Source organism: Podarcis vaucheri, assembly GCF_965113315.1.
Source record: "Podarcis vaucheri genome assembly, chromosome: 8".
Taxonomy (NCBI): domain Eukaryota; kingdom Metazoa; phylum Chordata; class Lepidosauria; order Squamata; family Lacertidae; genus Podarcis; species Podarcis vaucheri.
Genome location: NC_138766.1, coordinates 71,084,575 through 71,110,170, shown reverse-complemented (window position 1 = coordinate 71,110,170; position 25,596 = coordinate 71,084,575). Strand labels below are relative to the sequence as shown.

Sequence of the window (25,596 nt, the reverse complement as noted above, 5' to 3'; positions counted from 1 at the left end):
CTCCTTTACTCTCTCTTAAAAGTTTATAAGCTGGTTATGATTAAAAATAGATCTGAGCGTTTGCAACGTGTATTTTTCTCATGTCAAGTAGTCACGCCAATTCCCACCCCCACCAAGAAAAAAAGAGTTAGGAGGCAGCGTGTCTTGTCACAAGGTGTCTTTTGATGCAAATTAGTTCTGTATCTTTCAGGTAGGTTGGGTGCCCTTAAGGCTATAATAAACACTTTCCTGTAAGCCCCACTGAACGTAGTAGGGCTTGTTTCTGAGTAGTTATACACAGAATTAGACACTCTAGAAGTAAACCAAATACAGTAGGAGCAAACCAAAAACAGAGAAGCAAATAGTAAGAATACTACTACTAAGCTTTTAAGGAGTATACAGTAGTATTTTAGACTGTTCTGTTCATAAATGTACCAAGTAAACACATACAAAAATATATAAACCACATGTCTGAAACCCCACAGAAAAAAGTCCTGAACAAATTGACCTCAAATATTTCTCTGCAAGGTCAAAGTGGGAAAGCTCCCCATTGGTTCTTTTCTCACAAATCCTGTCTTAAGGGCACATTTAAGATATGAATAGGGTGTGAGCCTGTGACTCAGCTCAGGAACTAAGTATTTATCATTACAAAAGACTGGCCAGGCTCCCCAGGGTATCCAATCAAGTAAGCATTAACAGGTAACCTGCCAGACAGGAGATAAAAAACGCACTCGGATTTCTGTGATATATTTATGATGTTTCTGGGGGTAGTCTTGAACTCCAGAGTGGGCAATTTAAAATGTCTATATAAGGGCAAAGCTGGGTTCTGGGTCCTCCTCTCCTGCTTGTGAGTGGAGCACCCTGTTGCAACAGATCAATAAAAATCAGGCTTACTAGCTGCTTTGCTTCTCAAAATTCTCTGGTTGGCCTGTTATTTTTCTCCGACCGATGGAGAACCTGCAAAGGACTCTACAAGGGCTCTTGTGTACCCCATAAGGGAATAAGGGCAGATTTCCGTTTATTACCGTTCAAAGCAATTCACTTCCATTATCTTGCAATGTTTTGTAATAATATCTATTATTATTTTAATTTTTAATGTATTGATTGCCCTTCACCCTAAAGTCCCAGGGCAGATTGCCATTTAAAATACACTTTAAAAAACCTTATAATTAAAAAATACACTCACAGCTAGCCCTCACTACACTTAGTCAACATTGCAGGTGGAGTGAGGGAACTGCAATTTGTGGTCCTTGCAGGATTTGGACCTTGGATTTCCTGGCTCATTCTTCACATTAGTTCTGTATGCTGTGAAAGATGACATTTCTCTTCTCCTCCTTAATAGGGGGGAAGTGGAAATTCTAATCTACTATAGGGAAGGGGGGGGGAGAGAATGTGTACATCCACCTCAATGAATATGGGGTATAAAATGTGTTTATGTGTGGCTGAAAAACACCGAAGACGGTCAGATAAATCCAGTTCTTGTGAAAGGAAGTGGGTCATGGGGTAAGGAGGTCAACCATAGGAAATCGACAGGCCAAAGCCCTCCTTCACACGCCCCCAGGTTATAAAAATGCACACGCATCGACGCGTGTTAGCTAGCACGCCTTCAGAGAAAAGCTCTGCAACTTGCTCCTTGCCCGGCCTCAGTTCACAAAACTTTCTGTCCTTTGCAATTAATGCACAACTGCAACTTCTCCCCTCTGCCTCCCTCCCTCCCTCTTTCTGCCGGTCTTGCGCGTGGCGTCCGTTCTGAGCTCCTCTCCTAGGAGGCAACGCGGAGGAAGAGGGAGCGGAGGAGAGAAGCTGCAGCAGTTGGGAAAAGGCGGGTAGTTCAAAACTGAGCGAGGGAAAACCACGGCAGGCGCACGCGGGCAGTGCTGCGGGAGGCGTTTCTCTTTCTCGCTTAGGGCAACGCTCTGGGGCTGAGGCGAGCTGGAGCGGGGGAAGCCCAGAGCTGCTGCTGCTGCTGCTGCTTTTTCTCCAACAGGCAGAGAGCCGTGCTCTTTCTGCATAGATCTTGCGCGCAGCCCCTGCCAGTTCTTAGGATGGGTGCGAATTCGTTCCCTTTTAAAAGCCCTCTTTAATCACTCTTCCCAGCCGCCGCCTCCCACCCATCTCTTGCTCCACATGTGGGAGCAGAGCCCTTTTCACCGTCTCCATTGACTTGTGCGAGGATTTGGGGTGTGTGGAACTGCTGCTGGTGGTGTTTCGCACTCAAGGTGACTGAACCCCTCAAAGTCCCGTTTCTGTCCCTGTTATTTTAGGCCGTTTACTAAAAGAAAACAGAGTACAGTTAATTAACTTTAATGTTAATCCATTCATTTGAACATACTTTGACTCTAACCATACCTATCAGTTTCATGATTAAGATTGTATGTTTGGTAGAGTGCTTGGCTTGTTCTGTTTCTTTTATTCAACCTTGGACGCCTTTCCTCCATTTCACCGTTCCCTCCTCCCCAGGTTAAAAAGGTACTGGTATTTTGATTTTAACAATAAGGAAACCTTCATGAGAAGCGACTCCTGCCTTTCAAATTCACAAGGTAAGTAGGGCTGTTGTGTGTTTTGAGGGAGATCTCACACAGCCACTGTTCTCCCCTAAATCACTCCTGAATGATGGAGTTAATGAAATCCTAGCTAAGGAAGGAGAAAGTGTTCTGTAGAGGCTGTACACAATTATCTGGGAATAACAATGGGAGTTACTTCTGAGTAGACACCTGTAGGATTGTACTGTTACTGTGGTATAGGTGATGAAATGATGAGGGTGAAGAAAATACACATTTGCACTAGAAAATCCTGCTTTTCTAATGCTCTTGCTTAAAACAGACACATTGACAAACAGTTTTTTATAGTCAGTATTTTTAAAAGTCACTATAGAGAAAGCTGTAAAGTTAAGACTTTACATTTGTATTTTTGCTTTTAGGCACAATTATCCTTTTTTGCATTAATTTGCAGGCCACCTAAACAGAGCATACTGGGGATGGTGCCTTAAGAAATTATGATCCCAATCTAGTTGTTTCCTGAAACACACACTATTGCCTTCTATGTCTTGTACTGGCTCTGCATTTATGGCTCTGCATTTATTTTCTTTTCTTACTTACTTAAAGCAGAGGATCATAGTTCTAAATTCTAAACATCTTCCAAGCAAGTGAGGAAGATGACACTGGTATCTTGTGTACAGGTGATAATTTCCTGTTTGCTCCAGATAGCTGGTAATTACAACTTGCCACCAATGGAGGTTCCATTTTGCAATTTTCCTAAGCAGTAAACAGTGTGTATACTGTATATCTAAGCCTTTAAAAAAATAGTAAGTTTCCACTTTCCAGGAATCATTTGAAAAGCTCCTCTGTACTTTTAAGTCCACCACTGAATGAGACATGATTTGCAGCTGATCAGGACTGCTTACTATCACAGAGGGACAAGACACAAGCAAAAAGACAGGGAAATGGGGAGAGAGAAATTAACTTCTGATTCAGTGTTAGATTAAAAGTACAGGGGAAACCTCTGGGTTGTGATCTGACAACCCTAAAGCCATCTGTGCAAGTGGCTATAGCAACAACTGTGACAGTTGATTCTCTAGGTAAATGTTTGTATTGTTTGAAGTACTTCCATCTCCCTAGTAGCAAGTTCAGAACAATCCGTTTCGTTAGATGACCCTTGGTTCTCCTGTGTTGAGAACGTGAATAACACTTCTTCTAGTGACTCTCTTTATATTGTTCATGGTTTTTATAATCCTGTGTCATGTTCCTTCAGCTGTCTTAAGCTAAAAACTTAGGTACTTAAGCCTCCTTTTTATTTTACAAGGAAGACACTAAAAATGTCAGTTTGTTCTCTGCGTCGGTGTGTTAGTCTTGTGCCTTAAAGAGTGAAACATTTATAATTCACAATACCTTTGTAGAGTCCACTTCATCAAACACATGAAATGTTATCCCAAGCACACAGTACAAACTTAACTGGAGGATGGAGGTAGTAACTGCATTACAAATGCATTTTAAGACTATAGGTCTACCTTGGATTATAATTGGAAGGCAGTGCAGGACTTGGGAGACTTCATTTATACTGTCAGCTGATAACCTACCATGGGATAGGTTGCTGTGTTCTGCACAACCTGTGATTCCCATACAATCATAAGAAACTTTGGCCGACCATATATTAAAGTCTAAGAAAGCTATGCTATGTTTTGTAATAGCAAATGTTTTTGTCCCTCAGCATCCTAGGTGATGCCTGTACAGTTGTGGAGTATTTATTTAACTTCAGCCTCCTTGTGACTCCATCAGGGTAAGTACAAAATCTTAGTTTGTTGAAGAGTCATTGCAAATACAGTGGTACCTCAGGTTACTTACGCTTCAGGTTACATACGCTTCAGGTTACAGATTCTGCTAACCCAGAAATAGTATCTCGGGTTAAGAACTTTGTTTCAGGATGAGAACAGAAATTGTGCTCCAGCGGCGCGGCAGCAGAAGGAGGCCCCATTAGCTAAAGTGGTGCTTCAGGTTAAGAACAGTTTCAGGTTAAGAACGGACCTCCGGAATGAATTAAGTACTTAACCCGAGGTACCACTGTACTGGCCAGGATCCAAAGAACTGAGCAGCTAGTTCTATTATACCAGGAGAACGGGATTTGTTTGTTTTTTGTACAGCTCCTGAAAGGTGCATGGCAAACCACTTGTAAGACTGGGTGGATTTGCAAAAATAATTTGTGAACTTTCATGAGAGTCAGCGGTTTAAATAAAACAAACAATTCCATTAGACTAGCAAGCCTTAGGGAGAGAGCGGAGTGTTTCAGGCCCGGCCTATTGGCGAGGCAAGGTGAGGTGCCCACTTTGAGCGGCAGAATACCAATAGGCAGCACCCACCTCTCCTCCACTCACTGTCTCTCTGCCTTCACTGGCAGTGGTGCCGGTATCCAATGAGATCTCTCCGAAATCTCACAAGATCTCATGAAAGCCAGCGCTGCTGCTGGTGCTTTGTGGCTGCCGCCGCACAACATAGGTAAGTGTGGTATGGCGAGGCAGCAGCAAAACAGAATGCACCACCCCCGGAGTGGATTGATTTTAAATCACTAAGAACAGAGACCAATTTAAGCTAATGTTTAAAATCATTTTTACTAACTGACTGCTAGTAACTGACTCAAGACACATTTGCTTGTAGTTAAGGAGAGCCTTTATACCACATAGGAGCATAATCTGAAATCTCTCTAATGCCCCTCATGCTATTAGCAGTACATTTTACTGCTTATTGATAAGACACATTTTTGTTTTGCTCTGTCTATATATGCAAGGTTACTAAGTCATATCACTCAAATGAAGGCTATGACTGCGTTCCTAACTGTACTTACCAGAAGGGGAAGCCCCATTAAATTAAATAGGACTTCTGATTAGATATGGTTAAGATTGCATGGCGGGGGCTTCCGGTTACTTCAATACGAGCTTTTTGAAAAACTATAACCCTTACTTGTGAATGTGTAATGTCATGGTATTTTTAAAGGAGGCAACTGAATGGTAAATGATAACTTGAGTGACCTCTTACTATGAACATAGCGGAGCATTTTTCCTATAACTTTATAATAGGTACATAGGCAATCCCTATTCTAGCAGCATTCAACTGTGGTGACTGGCTTCCTTCTCTGATGAAATAGCTTCATATAAGTGTTTTGTTTGGTACCCAGAGATTCCAGGTATGATGTTATTAATTGTAAAATGCTGTTTCCACTTTACAGATCATAACCAGTTCCAAGCACAAGATGTCAGAAAGCCACTCAGTTCTATCCAGTATTCTTAAAAGAGGCAGACTGACCTCTCCCGGCAACAGTGCAAGATACTTCAGCTTTAAAGATTCTTGCTCCCCTTCCATATTTCATGACAGTGGATACAATGGATCATTAAAAGACCCAAGCTTTGATTATAATGATACAGAACATAAAGGCGAACAGAATGACACAGGCCTGCCTGAATATTCAAAACATGCACATTCTAGTTTAAGCACTTCATTGTCTCCCATTGACCATGAAAATGTTATCTTTTTATCAGAAAGAAAGGAACCAATTACACATACAGACTTATATGAAACACCAAAAGTTGTTAAAAAAGACTTGTCACTCCGCAGAAGATTGCTTGTGTCTAAATCAGCTTCTGTTGGTTCTTTGGGGTGTTCTGAAAAACAAGTATCTTCGGGGAGCCGCCAGAAAAAAGCATGTTTAGCTCACTTTCTTAGTCTGGATGAAATAATTTCAAAATGTGCCTTGGATTCTCCAAGAGAGAAGAGCTACAAGCCTTTGGCTACTAGTACTTTAAAAAGTGAGGACCCTATTTCTGGCTGTCAGAAACTCAGGCTTCTTTTCTCTCAGCAGAGGACATCTACAATAGATGATTCAAAATCTAAAGGCGGCTGCTTGTCTGAGCCAGGTGGTTTATCTCCAATCCAGCCTAAATCATCTACAAATACACCTAATATTTTTATTGACAATGTTCTTAATAGTTTTAATGATCAAAGCACTTGTCCAGAATTGATTGAAACTCCTAACTGTACATTGCCTGAGACAAATGATGATAGGTTTATCACACCCATCAATAGTCTTGTAGAAGGATTTAGTCTTAATATATCTGAAATAAATACCCCTCCAGTTAAAGAAATAAGTGACTTGAGCCTATCAACCCCTGGTAGCAGCAGCAGCTATAATTCGCTTAGTTTAGATAAATCGGAGGAGTCCTTGTCAGAACATGAGGGGTCTTTCCAAGAACTACTTCAAAAACGTACGGAATCATCTAGCACTCTAAACTCTAAAAGAAAGGTAAGAAAGCTACAACGCTCAAGAAGATTATCCACACTTTCAGAATGTGGTTCCCAATCAGAAAAAGAGGAGGACTGTGATACCACTGTTGCTCATTCAAAATGCATACTAAAGATAGCTGGCTCTATCACCGAAAGCAATGAATTGGTTTTTCATGAGGATGACAAATGCATGGCTCCAGATTTTGGCAGTCTGTCAAGAACCCCTGCTTTGCAGATAGTGCGTGCGCTATTTATGCAAAACAGAAGTAAAAGAACAAAACAGGATGACCTGCTGAAGAAAATTGATGGAGCTGACATATCTGCGCTGAAGTGTCTTGTGGCTCAACTCATTGGCAGGAAAATGGGCATTGAGAAACTAGATATATTAACAGAATTAAGAATCAGAGACTTAAGACATGTTCTTACTTTGATTTTAGATATCCTGACTGTGGAAAGCCTATGCAGGTAAAAGAAACAACTTCGGGACTTTCACTGGGTGCCCCCTAATGGCATTGTACAAGTGTAACATAATTGAAATTCTGTATACTAGTAGTGAATTCAGTTATCTGAGTGCTTATGCTTATGTAGCCAAAATGGCACCATCTACGCACATGAGAGGCACCATGAGGCTTGTGGGAGCATCATAATTTGCAGAAGAACAAAAATTATTTGGAGAAAAATCTAAGCGAAACCCAGAGCAGGCCACAGAAGACTGAACATCCATAGTGGGCACAGGTGTTAGCTGCCTGGGGTGGGGATTGAAAAACAGGGAAGGAAGGAAAAATGGAAGGGAGCAGCTAGAAACCTGAAGCACTCCATGTTTTGTTGCAGTTACAGCTTCACTCCAGTTTTCCCATTTGGATACCCTGCTTTTGTATTATGATAACCTTTTACAAAATGACAAATCTTTTGGATTCCTCCATTAATTAAGGTTTGGGAATTTGGCATATAACTATTAAGCATAGCAAGGTTGAAGCATAAATAATATTTAAAAATGCTATGTATTAACGGTAAACATTAGCAAATAAAATATTGTTGTTTGTCCCTCTGTGACAAGAGGGTATAATGATTAAAAGTGACCAATATATATGTAAATACCCCTATACTTTGATGTATATCAGCTTCAGAGCACTTGTCCCCTTGATCCTGTGCTGCAGCTATCATTGAAGCTGATTTATTCATTCCTGATGAAGACATTAATGCAGATCAGGTTCCTTGAGGACAAAGCAGCCCCATTCTGAATTCTAGCAAAATGTTTGAATTGTGGCTGATAGCGATTCTTTATTTTAGTATGTGGAAAGTAAGCAAGAACTGGCGAGAAATTGTTATACAAGATAGACATGCGAATCGGAGGAGAAAGTTGTACATAAAACAGCTGGCAGTTGAAGCTAAGGTAATATACCACTGCATGGGTATTATTGAGGGTGTTTGGTGAGACGGTATGGGTTGAAGAGGAGGAAAAGCAGAAATGAAACTCCATATCTAATAGACATTTCATCAGATGAAATTTGTTGTACTGCTTACATGTGCTACTTATTGATTAAAAGATATAGGGTGATAACCAACAAGTTCATACTGAGAATAGAAATGAGTCTATAAACTAGATTCATAGTTTATTGATTTCAGTGGGCCTACTCAGTATGACTTAGTTGGATATAACCCACTGTCTTTAGTGTCTAGCCACACATTTAGCACATTTATTTTTAAATAGTTATTTCAAGCCCTCTTAGAGGTTTGTTGGGGGTTTGATTTTTTAAAATGCTTCTGGCTGATCAGTTTTGGATTAAACCTGGTCCTTTTCGTAGTCGTCTCCCTTTGACCCATACTCGAATCATCTTTATTTCCTTTCTGTGCCAAACTATTTTTGCAAGCTGTATTGTAACAAAGGTGGCACACCAACCGCCAATCTCTGCCAAGCAGTGCACAAAATTCTGGGGGGTTCCACCCCTTCACCCAGAGTTGTGCTTCCATTGAGAGTCAAGACATGGTGTAGACTAGTGAATTTATTCACATATATACAACCTGAGTGTAGCTGGAGGGAGCTACAGATCTTACAGCATTGTCCTCTCAAGAGTGTCTCTCCCTGCTTCTCTCATGCCTTCAGGCAGCTTGAGTCTAGAGCAGCCGGCCGTGCTCCCCAGTCTCTGTGTTGCCACCTCTCCAGCCAGCACCCAAGATGGTTCTGACCACATGGCATCCCCTTCTTCCCAGAATGGGTTTCTGCTATAAGCCATGGCTGGCATTAAATAGTAAACAGCACATTCAGTTTGTTCTTTGCGGACGTAATTGGTGGTATTTGGTTATTTTATCAGAGACACCTGCCAGATACTGAAGATGCTGCCACTAGACTTCTGATGACCAGATTTGCACTACGATCAGTCCAGGCTCAAGCAAAACCTGCTGTATTACAAATGCAGCCCTCTTGTGACGAGTCTTTGACACCTCGTGGATGCAGCCCTGTTCTTCAGTCAGCTAGCAAAGAAGAAGTGTGTGTAAAGGTAGGAAACTGCAGTAGGTGTGAGATTCCTTAAGTAATGAATGTTGCCAGATACAAGTTAAGCTTAGGCTGCCACAAGAAGTATGAGGGGAAAGTGACGGGGCTATCTAAATAGACAGTTCTGCTAGTGCAAGGACTTTTAGCTGGACCTTCCTCACTCTGTCCTTTTCTATGTGACCCCCTAAGTTGGCCCCAGAGGGCTGGGGGAAACCCCATAACAGATTCAGGGGTTGCACAGGGAGAGAGGAGATGATGGGGAAGTTCCAATTTGCAGCTAAAAGTCCTTGCAGTAGGGCATGGGTAGGCAAACTAAGGTCCAGGGGCCAGATCCGGCCCAATCGCCTTCTCAATCCGACCTGCGCACGGTCCAGGAATCAGCGTGTTTTTACATGAGTAGAATGTGTCCTTTTATTTAAAATGCATCTCTGGGTTATTTGTGGGGCCTGCCTGGTGTATTTACATGAGTAAAATGTGTGCTTTTATTTAAAATGCATCCCCTGGGTTATTTGTGGGGCATAGGAATTCATTCATATTTTTTTCCAAAATATAGTCCGGCCCCCCACAAGGTCTGACGGACAGTGGAGCGGCCCCCTGTTGAAAAAGTTTGCTGACCCCTGCAGTAGAGGAACTGTTTAGCTGGATACTGCCCGTAGGCCCATATTAGTAACATTTACCATTTGTCTCTTTTGCTGTATCTTGTCATCTGGGATAAAATTTTATTGACTCTTCTATCTTGATATATTTCTATAGTGAAAATTAATTTACTTATTCCGATTCAACTTTCTAGAAATTAAAGAAACAGGATGGGGTAGTTAGCAGCCTTATAAAAATGAATGCATGACCAAATCTTAAATATCTCTTCCCCTGATGTAGGTTGCCCGATCCCTTTTCAGTGACGAAGCTTTAAAACCTTGTCCAAGATGTCGGTGTCCTGCAAAATACCAAGCCTTTCAAAAAAGAGGACTCTGTAGCCGGGAGGACTGTGCGTTTGACTTTTGCACTTTATGTCTTTATGCCTTCCACGGATCAAGAGACTGTAGCAGTCCATCTGCTAAACGACAAAACAGAAAAGATGCTCTGCCAGGAAGTGCAAAAAGCAAGAGAAACTTAAAACGTCTCTAAATATCTTCAAATGAATGGAACGTATTTCCCCTCCCCCTCAATTCTATTTTGTATAGGTAGCACTTTTAAATAATTATGCATTTTGAAAGTATTACATATTGTAATTTTGACCATAAATCAAGTTGATAATTTAATTCTCTGTGTAAATATCCTAAACTTGACTTTTGATACATTCCAGAAAAAAGTGAAAACATTTTAAACTCTTTGTCTTGGTGTTTGTCACTTTGCCAGACACATTCAATGAGATTTCAATAAAGTACTTTCAATGTAGTTTTTACTACATCTTACAACCGTGTTCTGAGATTTTAAATACTGTTCTTGTCACAATGGCAAATTAAAAATAATTAAATATTCGTTACATTTTAAGGAGTATTTTATGATAAATGTGAGAAGATATTGCCATAATAGTACATTAAAACATACTGCATAGATCAAGCCAAAATTATTTTATTTAATATCAAGCATCACTATTATTATTTTTGAAGTCTTATACAGAGATCAAAAGATAAGACTCCCTGCTTGCCCAAGTTAACAATCTAATAGACACACTGCAAAATGAAAAAGGTAAAGAAGAGAAAACCAAGTAAATTTAGGTAACAGTTCTTGCAAGTTAATAAAATTTGTTACTCCTTAAATTGATAATCTCAGCAGTATCATCTGAGCTGGACAGAGGTGCAACACTCCCTGCAGAAGCATGTAGGCAGTCCATAGCCTTCTGCTTGATGGCTATTGCTAGAGCATCATTTCACCCCCTTCCACAGTTCCAAGGCAACTGGCAGTTGCAGCTGAATAATAAAATCACAAGAGATCAAACATAAGGCAATCTGGAAGATATACAAATACATTAAAATAATCAGTTTAGAATAAACAAATATAATTTCATTCACGACTGCTTTATTTCCAAGCTGTGTTTATAATACTACATCCTCCTAACAAGGAACAGAAACTGATTGATAATACACGTTTCCTCCTAATCAACTGTGCTGCGAATGCAAGTGAAGCTCTACAAGTGATAATAGAATCAGAATTGTAGAGTTAGAAGTTATCTCAAGGCTCATCCAGTCCAATCCGTTGCAATGCAGGAAACACCATCCAACCTGTGCTTAAAAACCTTTAAGAAAGACAAGTCCACCACCTTTGGAGGGAGTCCATTCCACTGTTGAACAACTCTGTCAGAAAGGTCTTCCTAATATGCTTAGTTGGAGTATCCTTTCTTGTAGTTTGAATCCATTGGTTCAGGTCCTACCATCTGAAGCAGGCAAAAACAAGCTTGTTCCATCTTCCATGTGACAGCCCTTGAAATATTTGAAGATGGCTATCCTATCTCCTTTCAGTTTCCTCTTGCCCAGCTCCTTCAACCATTCTTCATAAGGTTTCCAGTCCCTTGATCTTCTTGATTGCCTTCCTCTGCACATATTCCAGCTTGTCAGCATCCTTAAATTGTGGTGCCAAGAACTAGACACAGTCTTCTTTCTTTGGCGATCACTCGTGGCTGAGTAAGATTGTCTTCCATGAACACAGTCTTGTCTGTAAGTGACTGTGGAGGCCAATTCTGGATAGGAGTATAGCATCTAGATCAAGGGAAGTAATAGTGCCACTGTATTCTGCTCTGGTCAGACCTCACCTGGAGTACTGTGTCCAGTTCTGGGCACCACAGTTCAAGAAGGACACTGACAAACTGGAACGTGTCCAGAGGAGGGCAACCAAAATGGTCAAAGGCCTGAAAACGATGCCTTATGAGGAACGGCTAAGGGAGCCGGGCATGTTTAGCCTGGAGAAGAGGAGGCTAAGGGGTGATATGATAGCCATGTTCAAATATATAAAAGGATGTCACATAGAGGAGGGAGAAAGGTTGTTTTCTGCTGCTCCAGAGAAGCGGACACGGAGCAATGGATCCAAACTACAAGAAAGAAGATTCCACCTAAACATTAGGAAGAACTTCCTGACAGTGAGAGCTGTTCGACAGTGGAATTTGCTGCCAAGGAGTGTGGTGGAGTCTCCTCCTTTGGAGGTCTTTAAGCAGAGGCTTGACAACCATATGTCAGGAGTGCTCTGATGGTGTTTCCTGCTTGGCAGGGGGTTGGACTCGATGGCCCTTGTGGTCTCTTCCAACTCTATGATTCTATGGATCCACATGTTCTTCCACAGTGGGGACACAGGTATCCTAGCAGGAGTTGATTAATGGTGAGGATTTGCCAAATGTGTCTTTCTCTTAGCTCATTTCTCCCTTTCAACTTGAGTTTGTGTTTCTTCAAAGCCCTTGACGTGTGTGTTTCGTCTTCCTTCTGCAGTCACATAGTCGGTGACAATTTGTCCACAAACCAGTTGTTGCATATGGAAATGCCTTGGTGTGTGTGTTGGTGTGTGTAAGAGAGAGAGAGAGAGCGCAAGAGTGTTTACCTAAAGAAATTATGGATCAGCAGCATAGATGGCAATTTGTAATGGGCATAAATAAAATAAAATAAAATACATAGAAAGAAGATGGCAATGTTAACTGTTTCAACATGAAGTATGTTGAAGCAGATAATGATAAAGTTAATATGAGATTTCATAAGAAAGGGGCAAAGAGAACAAGCCAGAAGAAATCTTTTCCAAAAAAAGGTTCTATCACAGCATGGAAATATGGTTCCAAATTGCCTGTGCTTTTCCATTACTAGAATGAAATTAATTTCAACAGTATCCATGCCATACGAACCCAAGTGATATAAACCAGACACTAAAACGCCTACTCTCCCCCCTTCTGAGTACTTTAAGTTGCTGCCAGATGATCTTGTGAGAAACGGAGGCCATTCTTTCTTTGTTGAATTTGGATCTTCAGGGGAGCCTGTGCTAAGAGGCGTGTAGGAGGGTTTGGAGCAAGTAGGTTCAGAGTGACAAAACATATTTCTATTCCCTTGGTGTTTGATATCTGAAGCTCTTCTGTGCATTGTTCATTGAAATATACTCAATTTCACCGCTAGGGGACATCAAAGATTCATCTTCGAAAAATACTTCACAAAAGCTGGGGGGGGGGTGAACCTGAACTAATGCTTTTAGGCTATTCAGTGCATCTGTAAACTTAGCATTGTAGGTTCATGCTTCAGCCTTGCCTGCCAACTATAGCCAATGAGTATTTAATATTTAAAATGTGTTTCCTTTGGCTATCAGTTATAACTTATGGCTCTGAGAAGTCTTTGTTTGTTTCAGTGAGATCATGTTAAAGACCTGGAAGGCAAGAAGAAGCTGGCTCATCAGGACTAAGTTATGACTTCTTTCTTGGTCTCCCTAGCAGCTCAGCTGGCTTAGCGCACATAGGAGGACATTTGCTGGAAAAAAGAATATTCAGCATAGCTCTGGAAACACAAGTATTCCAATAAGTTGGGGTGTCATTAGGTTGCTGACAAATCCCAGGCTTGTTGCTTCCTTGTGGTGATAGGATGATTAAAATAGCCTAACCATGGGCCTCCAGAACTCTGTGGAATATATCCTCTCATGTAGTGGGTGTTTTGTTGGTCTCTTAGAATTATAAAATAATAATACACTTTGGTCATCAGTAAAGTCAGGTTTCGATATCAGTTTCATTGTAGGGTCAAAAGATTTGTCTTTGTTGGAATCATTACATTTGTAAAGTGCTAGTCAACAGAGCTAGCATAGGAAGTGAATGGGCTTCTTAACCTGAGCTGTATCTTGATTGCAGTGATAGTTTTATTTGGGTTGACTCTAGAGTGGTACCTCGGGTTAAGTACTTAATTCATTCCAGAGGTCTGTTCTTAACCTGAAACTGTTCTTAACCTGAAGCACCACTTTAGCTCATGGGGCCTCTTGCTGCTGCGCTGCCGGAGCGCGACTTCTGTTCTCATCCTGAAGCAAAGTTCTTAACCCAAGGTAATATTTCTGGGTTAGCAGAGTCTGTAACCTGAAGCGTATGTAACCTGAAGCGTATGTAACCCAAGGTACCACTGTAGTTGTCTGGTTGTTTGAATCTGAAGCTGGGATTTGAGGCATTTAGAGGCTCAGTACTGTTCACTTATGTTGATGAATTTCATCTGATAATCCCCCACAGATATGGAAGAAGGGTGGGAAAGAAGAATGGCAGACTGGATGAAGGGATTATTTTTTCCTCTGAGAGAGCAAGCCCCCTTGAATGGAGGTGGGCTACTTCTGAATAAACATGAAAGGATTGCACTGTCAGCCTTTGCTAACAATAAAATAAAATCTGATTCTATTGTTTACTACCAAAGTGTTAACATGCACAAACCCACGGGGATCTTGGACATTCAATTTTCATTTTATATGGAGAAATAAATATAAATTACAGGCTATTATGGCCACTATGAAAATTAACTTGAAGCAAATCTACTACTCTTGGCGCAAAGGAGACTGCATGAATTAAGAAAATAAATGGCAGACAGCCAACCCATGAGCAGAGATAGGAATAAGGGCATAATCAGGAGCAGGGATTCAGAATTAATACTTTAGTGAGACAGTGGAACCCTTTGATACGACTTACGATTCACCTCTCACTTTTCCATAGCCCAAAGTAAGTTTCCGCAGGATTAAACTATCAGCTTTTAAACCATCCATATTTTCACATATCTCTAAAGGGGGGGGCTGGAAATCCTTCAAATTAACTCTCAAAGTTGATGACATGTAGAGAAATTAATTCTGATTACAAATGTCATCAGCACCGTTTCTTTTGCAGAGATATTTTGAACCTCAGCTGTTCTAGGCTGAATTGTTGGAGGTATTTATACTGAATCAGTCAATCCGGGGCAACTAAAGGCCATATACCCTTTTTGCATTCAAATTTTGCCGTGCCTCTTCAAGTTATGGAGAAAACCTTTTGCCCCTGTTGAGCCCTAACCAGGATAGTTAAGAAAAGCCTGTTCAGAGAGCAACTCCTCCATGGAAATGGAATGTACGTGCCCCTGCCAGACTGGTCGACGTTATTTTGAAGCCGAGGGGGGGTCATGCCAAAGAGTTGTTTGCTTAAAGGAGAGAGGGGGGAGGCTTGCCAGGAAGGGCAGATAAGAATTCTACACAGCACAATCGTCACCAAGGCAGCATTACGCGTTGCTAAATGCATCACAATATCGGCGAACCAACCCCCTCCTCTTGCAGGTGATGGGAGCTGCAAGCAGCGTGGGCAACACCTGAAGGATCCTATCACCAACGCAAATCTTTGCAGCCGTCTAAACGCAGCGGGCTTTTGGGGGGAGAGACCCTCAAGCTATTTCCTAACCGGCTAGGACTGGAGAGGGCGCTGTCGTTTGCAGACCCAGCAGGGCGGTCCTGCGCCCCCTCGAGGCTGAAAGTGAAGGCAAGGCGTATTGGAAGGAACCGGTCGCCTGTCCACCGACGGGGAGATTTTCTCCCCCAGGTTAAACCACTTGTGTGCTCGCTGCTTCCGCGCGCCTCGCTTTATCCGGCTGGCTAGCCAAGCCGAGAGAAAGCCTTCGCCCCCAAGAAGGCAAATGTTTGTTCATGGAGTCAAGGAGCCTTGTTTCCCCTGTGCACGGTCTGCAGCAGCTCCATAGCAACCCAGCTCGGCTGTGATAGCGCGCAATAACTAGGACAAGTTGTAAACGCCGAGCAATTCGTGCGTGCCCAGGCTTAGGCCCGCTGCAGTCTCTTTGCCCCGGGCCCAGCTGGAGTTATTTCCCCCCTGAGCTCCCCTGAGGACCATGAGGCTTTAGCTTAGGCGGGATCACGAGCTATACAGAGGCAGTGCGCCCATCCTCACCATGCGGGAGAAGAAGCTCACCACGGGTATGTACTGCGGCCGGAGAGCATAGCAGACAGTAAAGAGGATCGGATGTGCTCCGCTTTCATCCCGTCACAGTTCATGTTTCAGTGGGAGGGAGAGGGATGATGAACGCTGGAAGGAAAATACATTGTCAGCCAGCCAAGCCCCAGAACCCTAAAGGGCACGTTCACCAGTGGTGCTCAGAAGCGCTTTTTAGATTGGAATGCGTCACGTGTGAACATGCAGGCTCAAGTGGAAAGAGCAATCTGCTCTCATGTTCCAAAAGCTCATACGAACGACAGAGGACTTGGTTGCATGTATTGTCCAATTAGTGTGTTTATGGACTCCACACTTTTCCACAGGGGAAATACCATGTTCACTCTTTAACACAGAGCGGTGCGCTGAAATCTACTGAAATCAGTAGATTTTATGTGTCCCAAATTCTGGCATTGTTGTACACAAATTTGGTAACATAGGTAACCTATCTTCTTTTTATAAAGGTGCACAGTCATATATTTATTTACAAGTGCTAGCGTGTGTAGCCTTCATTTTCTAATCTACATGGTACACTGAGTTGTACAGATAGTGACTTATTGCACAGGGTCAGATACTGAGGCTGTGCAAGGAAAAGCCTAGTTATCAGGCGTAACTAAGGCCCTACAGGTGTTGTTGCACCCACTCTCATCAGTCTCAGTTGCCATGGCCAATGCTCAGGGATGTTGGAAGTTCTGGCCCATAGATTAGCTGCACTTGTGACAGGTGTCTCTTTTAAAAGTTCCTGGGTTAGAGTCCAGTTCTGTATCCATTGTATCAGCCATTTAGGATTGCTTCTGTTAGCAGGATTCATCCAGGAGTTGAACCCATTAGATTTTGAATGCACATCTTATAGGTGGATACTGCAGACTCATAAGTTGGCCAATTCAGTTGTCATTTCCCTAAAGTATATTTCAGGAAACTATTGTTTTTAAAACCCCAGGTTTTTTTATTGCTTACATGTTTTCACTTCTGTACATCAATTTTTAGAATAATTCATTAGAATTGGCCACTGGCTAGAAAACAAACTAATTCCAAAACGGTTCCTTTGCTTTTAGCAGCAGCTTCATATGCAGGAATCAGCAGGTGAAACTTTTTTTTTGTGGGTGGTATATAGAGCTAATAAACAGATGATATGTTAATATTTGCAAAACAAGTTGCTCTTACATATGCAAGAAATGAGCTGATGACAAAGTTGCCAAGGCTAAACTTATACACCCAAACATCCTGAAAAGGGCCCAGTGAGGTCCTCAATATGGGATGAGCCCCACAAAATGATATATATCTCCATCTCCTCCTTACTGTCCTTTACAAACAAGTATATCAGTCTGTATCTTGCAAATAATATTATCTGGAATATATTTATTTTATTGTGAAATAGCTGCTTTTTTGGATATGCAAATGGGTTCTTGGTTCTAAAATGTACATTTTTCTCAATATTTACAACTACATTTGCATAGTTAGTGATCACTGATCTCTGGTAAGATTAAAAACAAATGAAAAATGCTTTGGCTGAATAACTTTTATTCCCTTTCTCTTTTTGTGTTGTGTTTCAGTGCCCCCCAGCATAAGAGACGATGAGTTTGTAAGTAAACTTTCCCCCCCTCCTGCCCTCAGTTTATAGATGAATCAGGTAGTTATTATAAATATAAATATGATGTAAATATAATTGCTATATGTCATGGAATTTCTTAAGTGAAACAAGAATGAAACAGAGGAGCAACAATGCCTCACACTCCACTCCCTATTAGTTGTCATCCACTCAACCAAGAAAATTAACTTCTTATATCACAAGACAGGGATAGAAATTGGAAAAGATTTTTTAAACATTATTTCAAAATTATTATTATTTTCTTTATTATGGTGCACGTTTTCCTATGCATATTTTCCTGTAAGTAAGTCACATTGTGTCTAATAGAATTTACTCCTTAGTAAATTTGTATAGGATTAGACCCCAGCTGTAAGAAAATTCAAACTACAAAGCAGAGGGGATATTAATTTCAAAATTAGGACAAATTTCAAAATTAGGACAATAGGATAAATTGCATTATGGACTAATTAAACTAAGAAAAGCATACTAATTTTTACTAATTAAAGGTTTGCCAGATATGCATTTAATTACTGGACACATACCTGCAGTGCATTCCTATGCTTGTCTATTCAGAATTTCAGTGGGACTTATTTCCAGTAAACATGTATAGGATTGCAACCTTAGGCACACATTTTTTTAATTTTTAATTTTACCTGCCCTTCACCAGCATGTCCCAGGGCAGGTTACAGCAGTTTAAAGTTCAAAATTAAAAACAGTTAAAACAGATTACAATCACAGGAATAGGGTGGGCCCTGAAATAAAATAAGATAACAAAGGTTTAGGTTGTAACTGCTGCTGCAATGCTGCATGTTAACATCATCATTTCCCTGAAACATGTAGCTCTCATACTGTTATTACATTGTGGCTTTAAGAGCTTGGTCATGTCAACACTATCCAATTTTTCTTTTACCCACCCACTTTTTGTATAGGCTTAAATATAGTAAGGTTTTTCTTGCCCCTTTATCTTTGCAAGGCATAGATGGCATCACACGGCGAGCAAGGCCCCATGAAAATTTACTTGCCTGTTCTTTGAGCCCTTTCCCCAGTTAGATAGCGATGTCAGAGAATTCCAACGAAATTGGAAAAGGAAATAGAATATCTACCATTAAGAAGCTCGTCTATGGGCAGGAGTGGAAATCAGTCAAGTGAATACGATCAGTATTCACTCACATGGTTGTTGGGGTTTTTTGGAGTCTGCAAATGATGCATAATTAACGATTAAGTCATTTTTATGTTGTTTTGATGTTTCCTTTACATGGAAATGAATATGTTACATGAATAGTTATGTAACACATATAATTTATGTTAAACAGCAGACAGTGAGATGAGTATGATAGCATTTGGCAGAAACCCAACTGCAGCGGAGAGGAAACAGTAGATTAAGATGAATACAGGTCAGAATGGAAGTCTGTGCTATCTTATATCCCTGAAGTTAGAAGACATAGTCCATTTCTAGTGCTTTTATTTGTCTTGACTGCTAGCTCAAACTCAGGGCTCAGGCAAAAAATAGCATAATTATTTGGGAACAAGTGGTTGGTTCGCCCCCAGTGTTGATAATACTTGGTACATTTTGCCTCAGTTCTAGAAAGTTGGGATGGCTCCCTGTAGGCACAGCAAGGACTGATCCAGAATGTACTAAGTGCTGTATTATCAAAGGGCTCAAAGCACTCTGTTATTAAATCTGCCTGAGATGAGGACACAAAGACCCTTGGATGGGTTTTTAGGCCATAGGGAAGAGAAGGGAGGTAACAGTATCCCAAAATGCAGTCACTTCCAAATGACCTGTTTATTAAGCAGCCATTCTGATTTGCAGAAAGATTAGATGACCTTATGTCAAAGCAAGTGCTACTCACAATTCCAAGTGTATTTCCTCATCGCGTTTCTTATTGTAAGACTCCAGTCTTTTAGGGAAATGGATTTGTTGCGCAAGACTTCCCAGGGACGTTTCCCATCAGTGTAACATAAAGTGTTAGCAATAACTTCCTCCTGTTGAATTTCTGTCATACAATTCTTAAAAGCAAACGTACTCCTACAAGATGGATCAAGGTTTCCCAGGATTGTTCTTTAGTCAGAAAAAAAGATTTGTGTTTCTACCAGCACCAAGGGACAACAACTAAATCCAAAGCTAAACAGAATCTTAAATTAGAAGTTTCAAGGCTTCAGTTCAAAACATAATTGCTCAAATCTAATTCTTATGGAATTCAGAGTAACTTGTGAAACACATTAACGTGATATCTACAGCTGTTTTCATCTGAGAAGATTAAGCCTTAAACTGTAAGATGTGAATTGGGACTGGCTCCCTCCAAAATCTACTTTATTCCTTCTCTCCCCTTCTCTCTATTTCCCCCCTCTGATGCTGCCATTGTTACAAGAGGAATAAAGGTGGATTTTTAAAAGGGGAATAACAATTAACAATCTACGGGAAAGTTTTGTTTATATTAAAAAAAAAAGATAATTCCATTAATATGCTAAGTGTGCAAATAATGTAGTAAAATATCTTAATTGATACAATTTGTATATATTTCTTACCCCTATTTTAGTCCCCCAAATAACATGGTTATGGTCAAATAAAAGCACACATCTGCATATTTCTAAAGGGTTTCTAATTCCTGTATTAAGAAGTGATTTGTTTTATACAGGTCCCTGGGGACAGAAAAATCTGCAATTCTTGTTAATTTTTCAAATCCAGTCATCTGCAATGGGGTGATTGGAAAACTATCTGCATATGATGACTGAATAAACGTGAAATATGTCAGTTTATTGACTGTGGCCTGTTTCTAATAATTTTTCATGCAAAACACAACTAAACATTTAAGACTCAGATCATTGCCTGTGTCAGTGTGCTGTTGTGTGAACCCCATTAATCTTAGAGCTTTACACAGAGATTGTTACGCTTTGAGATCATCATTATCTAATCATGCGAGAAACTGTGTTTGCAATGGGGATGTCAAGGCCAGGATGGGGCTGTGGCGATTGTACCTAAATCCAGTTCTTGACATTCTGAAGTCAGTGGCCTGAGCGGGAAAGTGCATGCTGAAAAGCATCAAACAAAATGTGCTGCTCTGTCTTCTACCAGGCTTGATCTCAAGACTAGACCTGGCTGAGCCTGGCGTTTTACTTCCTGCCAATCACAGGCTTATGCTTCACAGAGGCTCCTGTTCCCTTCTGAAATTGAAAGAGAGTGTTGAGAGCTACACATATGCAGCTCACAGTAGCTCACCAGGGCAGTGGCAGACTTTGGGCACTCAAATTTCAGCAGTGCCTGTGTGGCGCCAAAATTTGGTCCCCCCCCCTTGCTTCTTGCTCTACATACTAAATTATAGTTGCGGTGCCCCCAAGGTTTGACACCCAGTGTGACCGAACCCCTAAATCTGCCTTTGACCATGGTAGGCCCTATCTTCAATCTTAAGATTTCTAGTTTGGGAACTCCCTGTGCAAACTTCTAAATCCCAGCATCTGGCACCATTGTGGTCCAGATGTTTTTAGGTAGGTATGAGAAATTGAAATAGGAAGATGAATATAGTTGCCTTCTGATAAGAATTCCAATGTCTTTTATTTTAAAGGTAGCTATTTTCAGTTGGAGGTGGGTCATTTCTCTGAAAGAATTGTCCGGAGAAACATGCCTTAATTCTAGTCATTGGGAGAAAGACTGTTGGTTGGGTGGTAGAACACATGCTTTGAATGGAGAGCCCTGATTCCTTTTGTTATAAGGATCAAGGGAGCAAGGAGCAAGGACAGACCTGTGCTAGAGACTTCGAGTACTTCCAGATGTGGACAGTTTAGGAGCACTCAATCATATAACATCATTCCTGAAAGACCTACACTGGCTCCCAGTACGTTTCTGAGCACAATTCAAAGTGTTGGTGCTGACCTTTAAAGCCCTAAACAGCCTCAGCCCAGTATACCTGAAGGAGCGTCTCCACCCCCATCATTCTGCCCGGACACTGAGGTCCAGCTCCGAGGGCCTTCTGGCGGTTCCCTCCCTGCGAGAAGTGAGGTTACAGGGAACCAGGCAGAGGGCCTTCTCAGTAGTGGTGCCCGCCCTGTGGAATGCCCTCCCATCAGATGTCAAAGAGATAAACAGCTACCTGACATTTAGAAGACATCTGAAGGCAGCCCTGTTTAGGGAAGTTTTTAATGTGTGACATTTTAATGTACCGTATTTTTCGCCCTATAGGACACACTTTTCCCCCTCCAAAAATGAAGGGGAACTGTGTGTGCGTCCTATGGGGCGAATGCAGGCTTTCGCTGAAGCCTGGAGAGTGAGAGGCGTCGGTGCGCACCGACCTCTCTCGCTGTCGCTCTGGAGCGTGCCCCGTGCTTTGCGCAGAGGTCCGCAAGCCATGCGAGCCCGGCGGGAGTTGCCGCCGGGCTTACAAGGCTTGCGGATAGCAGCCTGTTCTCGGGGCTGGGGTCGGGGGAAGCTCGGGCTTCCCCAGCCCCAGCCACGCGGCTGTGGGGGGAAATAATTTTTTTAAATCCCCCCCCCAAAAAAAAACACACACGAGGTGCACCCTATGGGCCAGTGCACCCTATAGGGTGAAAAATACGGTATTTTTAATCTTTGTTGGAAGCCGCCCAGGGTGGCTGGGGAAACCCAGCCAGATGGGTGGGGTACAAATAATAAATATCATTAGGGCTAGCCAGTCCAAGGCATTTTGCTGCCTGAGGCAGAGGACAAGATGGTGCTAAGAGAGAGGAACAGCTGAGGGGCTCAAAAGGGATAGGGGCTGCTGCTGCCCCCCTCCCAAGGAACCCTAACCTAATGTTCTAGCCGTTTCCAGCTTTTCTTCTTTTAGCTGGAATAGGAACTGTTCTGTCACACTTCTAATAGTCACCAAGTGGGTATCTCCCCCCCCCCATTTCCTCAACCCCAAATGTTTGAGGCAGGCATGATTTTCATTGAGACCATTGCGTGTGGGAAAAGGATATTTAAATACACCCGTCTCCCTCACTACATTCCCATTACAATTGCCCCCTACTTCAGAGGGGCAGAGGAGGAAGGTATCAGGGTAATTCTATTTGAAGAGCTAAGAGCTAAAGTGATGAAGGTGATTCCTAGAGAGGAGAGGCAGACCACAGAGAATGAAAACGGCTAGAGCAATCTATGCAACAGCCGTGTGAGGGAATTGCACAGCTACCACATTGAGTTAAAAATGGAAAGAGAAGATGGAAACCATGAGGGGAGAGGCCACAAATGGAAAGGAGAAGTCACAGCGAAAGAAGAATGGATGCAAAAGCTTATGGAATATGCAGAAATGGCAAAACTTACCGGGAAAATAAGAACTCAAGATAACAAACTTTTTATAAAGGAATGGAACTTGTTTATTGAATATTTACAAAAAGATCTGTGAACAGTTAAGAACTTTAGCAGGATTATTCTAATAACCTGCAGTTTTATGAATATATATTTAAAGTAGATGAATAAATGAGCAAATTAACCTAATTTGAATATGCAGTAAATATTAAAAATAAATTTAAGGAACCACAGAAAGAGGGGGAAGGAAGTCAAGTTTTGAAATGTTAAAATGACTATAAAATTATTGAAATGTATAGAATTGAAAATCATAAAATAATTAAATAATAAAAAAGAAACCATGAGAGGATAATCTTTCATAAAATGTGAGTGAACAAGGTAATAGTAAATGTTCTGTAGTAAATGCCCAGTAAGCAGCTGCTGGCCTTATATTAGGCCAGATAATTTATCCTATTCTAGTATGGTTTACTGAATGGATAAACAGTCTCACCTGGTGTGGCAGCCTCCTGTGTACCTGTAAAGAGAGTTGAAAACAATTCACAAATAGCAAACTCACAGTATGGAAATTGCCAACCCTTGTAAGAAGTCAGCAATTTCCACTCCAACCTACATTCACCACAATCGGCACTGTTTCTGTTGAACCAAATTTTACATTATTAGTTTTGCTGCCAACTGTTGAATGTAAATTATATAACTTACGGTACATTTGTTTCATAGACATCTGAAAGCAGCCGGGTTTCCAGAAGCTTTTAATATTTGATGTTTTGTTGTGCTCTTTTATATTTTGTTGGAAGATGCTGAGTGGGACTGGGCCAACCCAGTGAGATGGGCGGGGTACAAAAATAAATTATTGTTATTGTTATTATTCAGTGTAAAGGAAATGTAAAAGCAGTTTTATAAAAATAATTAACCACATGTAGTTTGCAGACTTGAAACAGCAATGTGAACAAATGCAAATCATATTTAACTGATTTCCATTCCTGACCACAGAAGAACATGCATGCTGCAGCAATTTCTGCTACCTTTTAATTCTCCAACATCCCTACTCCTGTTAGATGTAAACTGCTCTTTCTTCATCACATCACATCACATCACATAGTTTTGTTCTTTTTGGCTCTTGCAGGAGGATTATTTAGCAACCGATGATATGCTTGTAGACTTCTTTAATGAATTCTTGAATCTCCCCGTAAGTATGTTGATATAAACTTTTCCTTAAACACTTACTGTGAATATTAAGTGGTTTATGAGATAATATAGGGTAATAGGGTGACGTCTGTATTCTTGAAGTGGACTAGGTGAAGTGGAATAGCCCCTCCCGCTTGCCTCCAGGTCACAGCAGATTTTAAACTGCATTTCCGAAGTGTGAGCACACATAGTTGGTTGCCCATGAAAATATCGCAGAGAGAATGTTGACTTTGTAAGAATTATCTCATGCGGGAAACCCCAGTGGGTTTCGGGGTCGAGAGAACAATGCTACAATGCATGTCAAAGCAACAAAATGGAAAGTGGCTGTTGAGAAACCCTGACCTCATCATAATTTGATTTTCTCAGGAGAGTTTTCTCTTGTCAACATTAATGTGGTTAATGTGAACATTTTTATATTTCCAGTTTGACTCTCCTGCAGCTCATCACACGAGTTACTCGGGAAGAATGTGACGCCCCTGTTAAAACACCATTACAATTTGGCCTTTTATCTTTGTTGTGCTTATGCAGCCGTTGCCTAGAAACAGGGCCCAGGTGTAAGCATTACTATGTAGGCAAGAGGTTAAATTAAAGAATAGCATTGGGCTGAATGTCATCTACCCCAGGAAGCATGTGCTTAAGGAGAAAGAATTGTTGCTAGCCTACATAGATGCTAGAAGTGTTCATCTGACAAAATTAACCATTACATTGTGGTTTTTGTATAATGGGGGATTTCAGTCGTATGGTGGTCGTTGGATGGTCTAAGGGGCAGAATAATGGCACTTCTTGCATAGAAATTACATCAGAATGTAAATAAGAATAAGAATAATAATTTATACCCCGCCCATCTGGCTGAGTTTCCCCACCCACTCTGGGCGGCTTCCAATCAAGTGTTAAAAACAACACAACATTAAATATTAAAAACTCCCCTAAACAGGGCTGCCTTCAGATTTCTTTTAAAGATAAGATAGCTGCTTATTTCCTTCACATCTGAAGGGAGGGCATTCCACAGGGATGGCGCCACTACCGAGAAGGCCCTCTGTCTGGTTCCCTGTAACCTCAATTCTCGCAATGAGGGAACCGCCAGAAGGCCCTTGGCGCTGGATCTCAGTGTCCAGGCTGAACGATGGGGGTGGAGATGCTCCTTCAGGTATACATATAGATCTTTTTAGTAAGTTTATTCATAAGCGTGGCTTGAGCATAATGCTAAAACAGGGTTTGTTTAGCCAGGTGGCTTAACTGGGAAGGAGATCACAGCCCTTTTGCTCCTCCCTTGGTTTTTGGTTCATTGGGGCATGTCAGCTAAGCCAAGGTTTGCCTTAGTGTGTTGTCTAAACCTGGGATTATGGTTGAGGTCTCTCTTCCTTAACCACAGTCTGTACCCAAGGTTCCTCATATGTTTACTGGTCACGATTAAGGGAGACCTTAACCATGATCCCATGT

General features: G+C 41.4%; 2 protein-coding genes across 9 annotated transcripts in view; both read left to right on the top strand.

Moving 5' to 3' along the window:
• The first annotated feature begins 1,109 nt into the window (after positions 1 to 1,109).
• FBXO43 (F-box protein 43) lies at positions 1,110 to 10,664 on the top strand. 8 transcript variants are annotated; one of them, XM_082236185.1, is made up of 7 exons: positions 1,110 to 2,198; positions 3,084 to 3,157; positions 4,186 to 4,254; positions 5,695 to 7,211; positions 8,037 to 8,139; positions 9,059 to 9,244; positions 10,117 to 10,664. In XM_082236185.1, the coding sequence occupies exons 4-7, from the start codon at positions 5,719 to 5,721 to the stop codon at positions 10,363 to 10,365; spliced, it is 2,031 nt and encodes a 676-aa protein (XP_082092311.1). In that variant the 5' UTR covers positions 1,110 to 2,198; positions 3,084 to 3,157; positions 4,186 to 4,254; positions 5,695 to 5,718; the 3' UTR covers positions 10,366 to 10,664. The 8 variants fall into 8 exon arrangements, with proteins under 8 accessions (XP_082092311.1, XP_082092313.1, XP_082092309.1 ...); XM_082236187.1 differs by lacking the exon at positions 3,084 to 3,157 and adding an exon at positions 2,440 to 2,519; XM_082236183.1 differs by adding an exon at positions 2,440 to 2,519 and having other exon boundaries at positions 3,084 to 4,254.
• Positions 10,665 to 15,543: 4,879 nt separating this feature from the next.
• The window catches only part of RGS22 (regulator of G protein signaling 22), a 78,687-nt gene continuing 68,634 nt past the window's right edge, over positions 15,544 to 25,596 (top strand). Inside the window, exons 1-3 of the mRNA XM_082235479.1 lie at positions 15,544 to 16,113; positions 17,680 to 17,708; positions 24,095 to 24,157. Coding sequence (XP_082091605.1) covers positions 16,089 to 16,113; positions 17,680 to 17,708; positions 24,095 to 24,157 — 117 coding nt within the window. The 5' untranslated portion in view covers positions 15,544 to 16,088. The remainder of the gene's footprint in view (positions 16,114 to 17,679; positions 17,709 to 24,094; positions 24,158 to 25,596) is intronic.

Bases quoted from the DNA above. Each gene is read 5' to 3' on its own strand.
- FBXO43 (XM_082236186.1), top strand. From the start codon at position 5,719: ATGTCAGAAAGCCACTCAGTTCTATCCAGTATTCTTAAAAGAGGCAGA. The intron at 7,212-8,036 runs GTAAAAGAAACA...TCTTTATTTTAG, and splicing joins ACTGTGGAAAGCCTATGCAG to TATGTGGAAAGTAAGCAAGA. The intron at 8,140-9,058 runs GTAATATACCAC...TTATTTTATCAG, and splicing joins AGCTGGCAGTTGAAGCTAAG to AGACACCTGCCAGATACTGA.